Genomic DNA, 12123 nt, shown 5'->3' on the forward strand with positions numbered 1-12123 from the left:
ACTTTATTTATTGTTCAGTGCTGCGTAATTGTTTTCCGTGATAATTAAATGCTAGTGTGATAATAAATGACCATTTCAAATCATACAAACTGTCATGATACATTATTTTAATGCAGGAATTTATTTTTAAATAGTATCTGCTGGTTTACATGCACTAACATGAGAATATGATACATGTTTGCAGTGTACATATTTAAGCCAGGGAATTGGCTATAAAATATTGAGCAACACCCCCCCCCCTCGTTGAAATGAACGAATGAGTCTAAAAAAGATTTGTTCATTTTGCTGAACGAGATTCAAAGAACCGAATCAGTAAAATGATCCGAACTTCCCATCACTAGCTTGCCGTGAAGCAGCATCTCTGGTTGTACCATGTGTATGACGTTATTGACATTTTAAAAGGCTTTTTAGAACAAAGGCGATATTTAAAAAATCTAACACCCAGCAGTGTGTATTTTTTTGCCTCCCCTTTCGAATTCAGAATTCAAATTACTCTACAAAAAATTATATCCTGAGAAAAGTGGATTTTGAGGGGTATAGCTCCATAGACATCCATTCCTTGCTGCACTCGCTCGTTAGTAACCTCAAATGGAACTAGGATTGGAACTGCAACCAGTTCAGAACCCGGAAGTTTCCCGAGAGTGGCAGTTCTTCCCATATTAGACATTCTCTGTCTCACTTCAGGGGCTGCAATAGGTTGCACTGCGCAGACACAGGCGACGTCACTTCCTCAAGCCCCACTCGCGGCATTATTTAAAAGATGCAGCTGCAAAGATGCAGTTAGCGTAAACGACAACAAACAAAACTAAGTCTGACACAGAGAAAGGGACCGATGGCCAGCCAGCCGGGGTTTGTCTTTGGGAGAAAAAGAAGAAACAGCATTTGGAAAAACCTTCATTATGTAGAAGTGGAAAAGAAAACAGAATTTGTTGTGGAAAAGGATGGTGAGAAATGTGGCCACAAAATCACAGGAAAAAACACCACACACTTTAAGAGACATCTCTTTTATTTAAATGTATGTGTGGGTACTTCTAAGATGTTTGGTTGGTAAAATAAAAAGTAAATTCAAATGAGAGTGTCTTCCGTGTCTGTAATAGATGTATTCTTGAGTCTGTAACACAGGGTTTTTCCTGCATAGAGAAAATTTGGGTGCGCGCCTAAGCAGTTTTCCCGAGCGTCTATGACAAATCCCAAGCGCCAAAGGCAAAAAAAAAGTCTGCAATGAAAAAAAAACCTCTTCATCACACGAACAATGCATGTCAGCAAATATGTTCTCAATAGTATGTTTCAAGTAGGCTACAGCCGAACCCTCGTTTTGTTTGGATCAATAGTAATCGAGTTGATAAAAGTGTCTTCTTGTCTGATCAATACAAAACTGTGAGGTGCGTGAATGGACAGAGCAGCCAGTAAACTGACGTTCCGCTGCGAGGGCCAGCCCGACGTGCACAAATACACCTGTACCAATGCAAATGAAATTTACACTCAAAAAACTGTCAAAAGTTTGATTAACGATTTCCAACGCAGCATCCATTGGTATTCTTAACCTGGAATGATAATATATAGTGTAGGCACATTTTTTTTAAAGGAAATTGCAAAACACCTGGGAATAAATACATTGATTAGAAAAATATATAAAGTTCAATGTGCTCACTATAACTTCTATAGATTCTATTGATATACATTTCAGTAGTTTGCATTTATATCAGTGTTTCCGCTATGTTGATTTTTCCGTGGCGGCCCGCCACAGTAAAATTTCTGCCGCCACGGTATCAGAAATAGGGCTGTACAAAATTTTAGGCCGTCTATCAGCCGTGATTGTTAGAGCGCATGTCGGAGAATAGCAAAGACACGCGCTTCACAGCGCAGTTGAGATTGAGCGTGTGCGTCCTTGAGAACTGTAAGTTGTATAATTTATGTTGTCAGTTCATTTAAGCCTGTTATTCTATTAGTCTATAGTTCTTGCAAATTTAAATTTAGTTAACTGGTGATTTTCGTTGATTGTATTGTTCCCCTGCTAGCAAAATTGCACATCAGTTGATTCGATAGCGATTGCTGCCCTTGCTCATGTTTGTATTTTAGGTACATTATTATGCTGAAGTAGTTTTAATGAATAAATAGTGGGTATATTGTTATTATTTGCTACAGAATACTTAGCCTATCAAGCAGACAGTGTACATGCTTCCGAGTGGCCTACCTTAATCGATTGGCTATAGCCTGTAGGCCACTGACCATTTAAAAGATATGCCATTTAGAACATACTTTAATGAGTCTTAAGTATGTTAACTTTATTTCTTTAAGGGAAATAGGACAATAGGAAAATATGTGCAATATTACACTAGCTATATGACTATTACATTAATCTTAGTTAGGGTTAGCACTTTGTTTTGGCCGGGGGGGGGGGCGGGGGGTCGGACAGACCTGCCCCCACTAACAAAAATAAATTCCTAGAGGAAACACTGTATATGTAAAGGTAAACCTTGATAATCTTTGAAGAATACATGAAAGCACCATGGGGCATGGACTATTGTCAATATATTAGCCCATCTATTTTAATCTAAAGTGGAAGCAAAATGATTTCCTCAAGCATAGCCTCCATTATTTATGAAATGGTTAAAAAAAAATACATAGATGTCTGCTAATAAGGTGACACGGTAACAGACTGTTTTTGTTTGAGCACCGAAGACCCATTTTGACCCAGGAAAAACCATGTAACAGTAGAGTTAAGTCAATATGGAGAGCCACTTTTACTTCAGAGTATCAAAAGTTACATCCAGTCATAAATACCGTATTCGATTAAACGCCACGGCGTTTATTACACAATGATCATTTTTGGTGCAGCCTTTGTTCGAGGGCGGCGTTTAATTAGTGAGAGAGATTTAGTGAATTGTAGCTGCAATGCGGCCATAGACAAAGAATAAGGAGGGCAAACACAAATCCTAGTGTAAAATTGAAGCCCCTCGTGTCTACATTGTGTAGAAATCTGAAGCTGCATGCCGAAATGTTCTTACACTTCAGCTTTCAAACAGAGAGCTATGCAGAAAGCACTCACCAGCAGCAGCATAACTGTAGCACGTGAACTTGGTGTTGATGAAAGGCAATTTCGCAAGTGGTGAAGTCAGCTACCTCGCAATATTGTACATGCAATCAGAGCCGCCGGCACACATGTGGCGAACATGCATTTACCCCACTACTTTTCAAAGTTGTAGGGCCTCGCCCTTTTGAGCGCGAGAGTACTGAGCGCATGTAATGTATCTACTATTAAAAACAAAAAACTTTAGCAACTTTATTTCTTCTTGCAATTGATAAAAATTGAAATTTCAGCCTGTTGACTATACTTTAAACGCCTACTGCAACAAGTGAATGCACCTGTCAGTCACAGTGATCTCCTAGCTACAGCCAACCCGGCCCAAGAGGCAGAGCATCGACCACACGACTCAACAACTCATTGCTGCTAACGCTGTCAAGCAAAACGAGTCAGTTGCAGATGCTTACCAAAAAGGTTGATTGTATTGGAAAGAAACAAGGTAGCTATGTCAAACTTCCTCAACGTGTATCTATCACAATAAAATGATAATGCAACTTGAAAGCTAGGTTACATTACATTGTATTAGCTAGATGGTATTATTTTAAGCTCACTAATGACATTTGTTTGCCACAGAAAATATATGAAATGATAACCTGTACAATCATGTACTGTACAATCATGTACTGTACCTATAATTTTTACATGCCTTGTGTGTAAGTGTCTACTAAGTTACTCATATGTATGGGAATGTTTACAATTATCCATTGTCAATTAACAAAGACACAGAAGTTGACTTGTTCATAAAAATATAGACTGGTCCCGAAGAAAGAACCCCGATATGTCCCAAATTTTACCCACCACTTTTGGACCTGTGGCGCCACCTCTGCATGCAATTGTTGCAATTGCACTATAATAATGTATAATTTGTTTTCAACCAATGTCATAATTTAGAATTATATAATTGCATTTAGTATTATTAAGTGACTATTTGGTAAGAGTACAGTGCCTTTACTTTGAAGGCCTTTTGGAATGCTTGTGAGTGAGAGTCGACAAGCTAACAGCAAACGTAGCACAGACAATTAAATCCTCAGATAAAAGTTTAAGGTTGTTAAAGCAGATATTTGCGATCTAAGAAAACCTCTATTCCCTTGTGTACAGCATGTAGCCAACAAGGTATGTTGTTTTGTTTCTGTATTTTACTTTGGTGAACGTTATTTACATGCTGCGCATGTTATTGTATGTTCATATTAACCTAATGTGGTCTTTATTTCCTCGTTATACAGTGGGTTTAGTTTTCACGGTGGATTTGGAGCAGAAGCTTCAAATAAACCTGCAGCTAGAAAGCCACTTGTGTCTGCCAGTGCTTCAAGGGACTCATAGTACACTTGTGATTTACTTGTGTAATAAATACTGTGTTTTAATTTAACCAATTAAATAACCGTTTTCTTTTTTTTCCCATTGGATTTTTTTGGTGCGGCGTTTAATCGAGGGCGGTGTTTATTACACAATGTTCATTTTTGGTGCACCGTTTATTCAAGGGCGGAGTGTATTTGAGGGCGGCATTTAATTGAAGAAATACTGTAGCATGTTTGTCTGCTTATCAATCTGTTATCTCTGAACATGGGGGAGGGGGGATCATTCGCATGCTCCAAATCTTTAGTTCCCTCATTTGTCACTGTCACATTGCTTTGTTGCTGTCTACTTGGTGCACAACTTTGTTTAATAAGGAATCAATCCATTTTCAGTCCGTATATAACACTATATATATAAGCTGGAAATAACCGCAGCTAAGATAGCGTTGTTGTTACAAATTACCGCATTATTTATGAGAGCCACAAATTAAAGCTTGGCGAGCCGCGCAATGAGCAACTCTGGTCTATAAGCTAACAATAATATAAGATAACCTTGTTTGAAATGTGTTTGGCTAAAAGAACATGTTGGTTTTGTCTCTATTGCTAGGCACTTATAGCCTGACATTGTCATACTCATAATTCTAGTCAGAATATGAGTCTGATAACTCTCCGTTGGGCTGTGAGTATGGTGCTTCAACCAAACTCGTAAACACTGTTGGGTGTACATTTACATTTATTCATTTAGCAGACGCTTTTATCCAAAGCGACTTCCAAGAGAGAGCTTTACAAACTGTAAAGCAGTAGTCAGACTATTTCTGTTAGGTAACGAGTAACTTAACGCGTTACTTATTTAACTGAATGAATCTGTTACTAGTTCCATGTAACGCATTAGTTAATTGAGTCTTTTGGTCGAGAGCACTCAGCATGTAGCTAAAGTCTAGGAAAGTTGAGGCTACTTTTTGCTAGGTACCCACGAAAACGTCTTAATCTGCTAGACAGGTGGGTTCCCCTTCGTTCTTTTGGTGCGCAGTCTCACGAGCCCAATTTACCCGGCGTCATGGAGCCGACCAGATAAATAGTTATTTAAGACTTGCATGTACAGGCCTATGTAATGTCACATTAAATAATGTATTGAACTCAAGCTTGTGTGTTCTGTTGCTGTATCGTGCAGTGGTTTTGGTTTAGGCTTATATTACAGTAAGTAAAATAGTCTGGTTCAGTACATAAGTGAAAACCATTTTGCTACCATATAGCTACCTAGCTAGCTTCGTTTTGCTCCTAGATTCAATCCTAGCCCTTGTAAAGCTAGCTAACTACTAGACTTCTGCCTGACATTTTACAACATTATTTATTGATTAAAGAGTTTCTTGATTGAAGAACTTCATGCAAATATTGCTTTTCATTATAGTGGATTATTACCTTGATCCGTCTTGCTGTATAATGAGGATTGATCATGTTATATGCAAGTGACACTGAATATTCAGTACAATATGTTCTATTGCTGAGGTCAACCCATTAAATGTGTCTTCTGGGCATAAGAGTGACCAGGGTGAATTGTCTTAGAAATAAAATACTTTTCTTAATGTAATGCAAAAGTAACTGAACGCCTTACTCTCTACGACAAGTAACTAAGTCACATAACTAGTTACTTTACAAGGAATGTAACTAGTAACTGTAATTAGTTACTTTAAAAAGTAACGTTACCCAACACTGCTCGTAAAACAAATGCCTCTTCGCTCAATTGGATAGACCTACGACCAATCAGAGCAACCTAATATATTGTTTGTTGAAAATGAATTCAACCCAGGCGCTCTTTGGTGACGTGGTTGATTTAGCCTCTGTTCTGCTGCTCTCTCTCTCTCACCAACCGTCTCTGGAGGAGGGGATCCCTCTCTGAATTGCTCCTCCCAAGGTTTCTTGCATTTTTTCTCCCGTTGGGAGTTTTTCTGGGAGTTTTTCCTTGTCTTCCTTGAGGGTTTAGGTTGGTTGAGGGGGTGTATGTGAAGCCCTCTGTGAAATGCTTGCATGTAAAAAGGGCTATCCCAATCAATTTGATTTAATTACGTTATTGTTGATCATCTGTCCATCATCATATAAAGCCTGCCCTGACAATTTCATTGGTCCGAACAGCTCCTGTTCAGACATAGATTTTCGCCGACCGAGCTTCCCCAGACCCAACTTACCGACTAAATGTTTTTGTGGGCGGGGCTAAGTTGGCCTGGCAGCCAGGCTAAGGTACTTATACTATATTGACTGGGTTAAATAGAATTGCATTACTAAAAAGCGACTAAAATAACATTTTCATTTAATAAAATTACACTAAATGTCATCAGTTTTTGTCGTCAAAACTAGCCTAAAATGTAATCAGTGTTCGACAACTCACCTTGTTGGAGTAAACAGACACAGAGGAAATAAATGATGGATCAATGCGACGTCGTTTGGGTTGGGGCTTAACAGAGACAGGCACTTCCACATCGCTGTCACTGTCAGAAATCTGCAGATGGGGAATGCCAACATGTCACAATCAATGACATTCATGTTAGCTAGTTAGCAGGAATGTACACTTACTCAAACAGGCTTTAAGCTCTCAACCCTGGTCCTCTAGCAGCACCCAAAACATTTTAAATCAGGTGTACGGGAGCAGGGAAACATCTAAAACATGAAGGGCATGTTCAACACCCTTATAGGCCTTTCTCAACCCTGGTTCCCCCCCACAAAAAAAAACAACCTGTGGTATTTTTCCATTGGATTTTAGATTATTTCAGAAAAGAAACTCAGAGGGCTTTATGATACTGACACGTTTTGTTCAGCAAAAATCTTTAAAGATAAAAATTAATTTTATTTAAGCCTAAATGTAATGACCTGAAGTTTAAAGCTAACGTTAGGCTACAAACGCATCCGTGTTTCATTCCTTCTTTTCATTATTCAATTGAGGAACAAACATGAAAAACCAACAAATGAGGAGGCCAGGAGTCCGTTTTTATTTTTCAAAATAAAGGAGAAAAAAAACATGATTTGTTTGTAATTGTGTTTGAATATAGAATTGACAAAATAGAACATTTTAAATTGCACCTGTAATCAAATACTGTATTTCTTCGAATAAACGCTGCAGCGTTTATTACACAATTATCATTTTTGGTGCAGCGTTTATTCGAGGGCGGCGTTTAATTAGTAAGACAGATTTAGAGAATTGCAGCTGCAGTGCGGCCATAGACAAAGAATAGACAAGGCAAATACCAATGACCACAACAGCAGAAAATAAAGTATAAGTGTACTATACAACAAGACAAAAAATCATCAAAAGACAAAAAAAATATTAAATAACACAACTAAACCAAAACAATAAGTAAATAAGAAAGAAAGGGCAGCAGTAGTGATGATATTCAAGTTAATACAACATTCTCATCCTCCAAAAATTCCCCAAAAGGTTTCCATACTTAATCAAACTGTTTTCTCTTCCCTCTAACAATATTTATAAGTCTTTCCAATGCATGGTATGTTGCAATTTCTTTCAACCATAACTTTACAGAGGGCAATTGTATAGTTCTCCAGAAAAGAGTGATTAGTCTTCGAGCTTGGAGAAGTCAAAAATCAATCAGTTCTGATTGTGTAGAATTGACAACCACATTTCCAGGGTATATACCCATGATACAAAGTTTTTCATGTAGGAGAACATTCCTACCCATGATCAGGGAAATGGCCCCCACCACACTCTCCCAAAATGATTGTACCTTTGAGCATTCCCAAAAACAATGGAATAGTGTTCCTTTTTCTTCTAAATGCAGCAAATATCCAGAGTATTAGGATACATTTATTAAACTTTACTGGGGTGATATAAGTTCGCACTAGCCATTTATATTGTATTTGTTTCAATCTTGTATTAATTGTATTTTGCTGTGCCTTTAAGCATGCCATTTCCCAGTCATCCTCAAGTATATACTCTCCAATATCGACTTTCCATGCTCCTAACCTGTCTTTGGATGATTCCTTTTAAAACAATGAGACTATACCCCCTTTAGCCAGATTTGTAAAGATTACGTTTTCAAAATTTGTTAAAGGTGGTTCAGACATTAGGTTGTACAGTACAGTACATTTTGATGTTATAGAATGTTTCAGTTGTAAATATTTGAAAAAATGCTTTTTTGGTCAACTATACATTTACATTTAGTCATTTAGCAGACGCTCTTATCCAGAGCGACTTACAAGTAAGTAAGTACAGGGACATTCCCCCGAGGCAAGTAGGGTGAAGTGCCTTGCCCAAGGACACAACGTCATTTGGTGTGGCCCGGGAATCGAACTGGCGACCTTCAGATTACTAGCCCGATTCCCTAACCGCTCAGCCACCTGACTCCCACCTGACTCCTTACGTATTTGCTTGAAGGTAAGTTGTTCTCCATTTCTGTATAAGTTCCCAATACACTGCACACCTTTGGTTACCCAAATCTTAAAACCAACATTACCTCTACCTGCTGCAAAATCAGTGTTCCCCCATATTAGAGTCGGGATGTCCCCAATATGTTGGTGTACACGATACAAAATGTCAATTACATTTTTCAGAAAAGGATTCTTTGTCTTTTTTCTCAATGTTTTAAAATCTGCTGAATATAAATACAGCTTAAGGGGTAGTTCTGATGCAGCTGTTTGCTCAAAATCTTACCCAAGCTGGTAGAGTCTCAGCCAAAATAAAATGAGGCCTTGTAATTGAGCAGACCAGTAATACCACTACAGAAAGCTCAGAAATTGGGAGGGGATAGGTAGAAACGCTGAGTTTGGCATGGAAAACCTGCTAGCGAGCAGGTTAGTTTCATGGAGTAAGTTACCATGGAAACTTCCCAAAAGGTTTTGTTACCTCACTTTCTGAAACGTAAAAGTATGCAATTTTTCAGGGTTAACCAACTCAGAGTTTTCACTAAACCCGCTACCTGGAATAGCCCCCTGAACAACATCTCCCACAACAATGTGAACCCCTGAACCCTTCCAATCCCACTTCTCTCCGTCTCCCTCCAAAACCTATAACACTTGTAGGACTTAATGCTGATCCACATAACTGAGGAGCAGCTTCACTGGCAAACCTATCTCACGCAAACCATGCAATCAAATAGTTAAATAATGGGTTAGCCTAAAGAAAAAATACAACGCATTTAAAGGGGCAATTGACTGCAAAACCGATTTTACCTTGTCATAGTTGAATAACGACAGTTCGGTGGGTAAAATGACCATACCGTGAATATCAAAATCCATTGACACCTCTTTCCTATTCAAATCTCAAAAAGAAAAAAATTGGCTGTAAAACGCTAGCTTTTCAACAAAGCTACCGGTCCTACGTAGGACTGGGGACCACCCCTTTTGGCTCTGGTCTGTATCTTTGTCACGCCCCAAAATTTACATCCAGACCAGCCCGAGGTAGCGTCTATCTCCGATACTAGTTTAGATGTGCACTGCTCTGTGTAAGCTACTTATAAGGAATTACAAAGAAGAATGTTTTGAATTATAACAAGGATATAGTGGAAACAAGTAATGTTATCATTTCAAATGATACATAGTCAATCTGTTGAAAACAGTGTTGTGTAGACACAATAGATTTATGTGCGCGTTTTTATTTCAAGTCTCCAACTTCGGTGTTTCAGCGAGTGCTGCTGTTGGCTGTGTTGCGTTTTTGCTCCCCAGCTTCAATCGTTGAAAACCAACCAATCAGCGCACAGTTTATCTAAATATGAATGAGAACACCATAAATGGAGAAAAGCTAGTGTTTTTTCCCGGGAACATTTCAGAGGATCTGTCAGTGGGCATAGAATGGCACCCGGGCCATTTTCAACCCAACCAATGTTACATACCCTATTCGGAGACCTTAAGGAACAGTGTGAAATACCCCAAAAACCCAGTCAATCGCCCCTTTAATCTTTTGGTTGTAGACTTCTGATGAAGACAATTTTTTCTTCAGGTCATCACCAACTGCTATTTGAGTGATGCCACTGCACTGCATCAGGCCGGCTAAGACTGTAAAGTGCATATCAGAAATATGTGATGTTTGTAATGTTCCTGGTTTAGTAAATATCATTCAGATAGGGGAACATCTTACGTGATAAGATATATGACCTAGAACAGGATGGAATTTGGAAGGGAGAAAATGAGGGAATGCTGCAAAGCTCTCTTTCATTTGATCATGTCTAAAGAAAGCTTGGAGCCACTTCAATTTAACAGTATCATTCATGACATTGCAATAAACTAGTGCATAGTGCCAGTGATAAAATTGGTGTCACACATACACAGATTCCTGGAATTATAGATAGGGCACAGTGCCCGCCTGTGACGAAGCCAGTGATGACAGTTCTTCTCAGTGGCTTTGGTACCCATTGTAGACTGTGTCTGAAACCATTCCCTATCCACAATATAATGCACTATTTAGGGTGTCAGCCATTTTATAGTGGTGTCGGAATTAATTCACTACATCTCGTTCCTTACATGTTTTCACTAGGGCTGTGAAAAATAATGCGTTAACGCGTTATGATTAAATTATAGGATTAATTCGTTATTTGTGTTTAATGCATTTAACGTAATATACCCACAATTACCTGCAACTTCTGGATGAGAAGTTTGTGTTCCAAAAAAACTAAGATATAACATCCAATAAAACCAAAGTGATATGCACACTGCGGGAAGACGTTATCGCTCTGGATAAGAGCGTCTGCTAAATGACTGAATGCTAAATGACTGAATTTATCGTTTCACCGAAGCAATACCAGCCTAAAGTAACCTATACCACCTCAACGCGAAACATTCGTTGGTTGGCGAGGGGAGTTCAAGTAGAATGCACTAAACCACCCTCACTGAACAACGTAGGGCCCTCACCAAGTCTGCCTGTGACAAGGTGACTAGCACAGTTGCCAAATGTATTGCAAAAAGCTGTAGACCGATATTGATATTGTTGAGGACGAGGGGTTCAAAGTTTTGCGAGTGGCAACGGGTGACTCGAGCATCATGGTACCGCAAAATCAAAGACGCACACTAATGACAAAAATTCTGAAAATCGGTGATATGTAATTAATCATGATTAATCCACAGAAACCTGTGATTAATTTGATTAAAACAAATTAATAATTTCACAGCCCTAGTTTTCACTTATTCTTACCCACAATGCAATCAGATTTTGAGGGTACATCCTATGTACACTCCGAACCCTTTCTCCCATAATCCAACGGGGAGATGGCGGCAGAGTAGTAATGGGAAGTTCGGATCATTTTACTGACTCGGTTCTTTGAATCGCTTTCAGTAAAATGAACAAATCTTTTTTCGAGTAATTCGTTCATTGCAACGGGGGTTTGCTCAACATTTCCCTGGCCTGAATACGTCCACTGCAAACATTTATCAAGCACAACTTGTCTTTTTTTACTCCATCTCTCTGACAACGCATTCCACCCCTCTTTCTTCCACTTACGCTTACCCCCCAGCACGCACGCCTACGGCCACTCCCGAGGGACAAAGCACCCCCTTTCCGTGGCACATATAAAGGGCTGTTACACTTATTTTATTTATTTATTTAGAAAAACAGAGACAGTGTACAGTAAACATTAAACTCAAGTGGAGAAATGCATAGTACCAGGTTTTAGCTCAGGAGCTAATTTTCACCTATTCTCATATATATCTTAGTGCATCTAAACCAGGGATGCACCGATCCAACTTTTTCAGTCCCAATACCAATACCAATGCCTGGGCTTTGTGTATCTATCGATACCCGATACCGATCCA

General features: G+C 38.9%; 1 protein-coding gene across 1 annotated transcript in view; it reads right to left on the bottom strand.

Annotated features, from left to right (window-relative positions):
* Positions 1-12123, bottom strand: part of nfatc2ip (nuclear factor of activated T cells 2 interacting protein) — a 68134-nt gene that overhangs the window by 36290 nt on the left and 19721 nt on the right. Inside the window, exon 2 of the mRNA XM_084678908.1 lies at positions 6761-6871. Coding sequence (XP_084535034.1) covers positions 6761-6871 — 111 coding nt within the window. The remainder of the gene's footprint in view (positions 1-6760; positions 6872-12123) is intronic.

This window comes from Hypomesus nipponensis, chromosome 17, assembly GCF_054491055.1.
Source record: "Hypomesus nipponensis isolate SF chromosome 17, ASM5449105v1, whole genome shotgun sequence".
NCBI lineage: Eukaryota > Metazoa > Chordata > Actinopteri > Osmeriformes > Osmeridae > Hypomesus > Hypomesus nipponensis.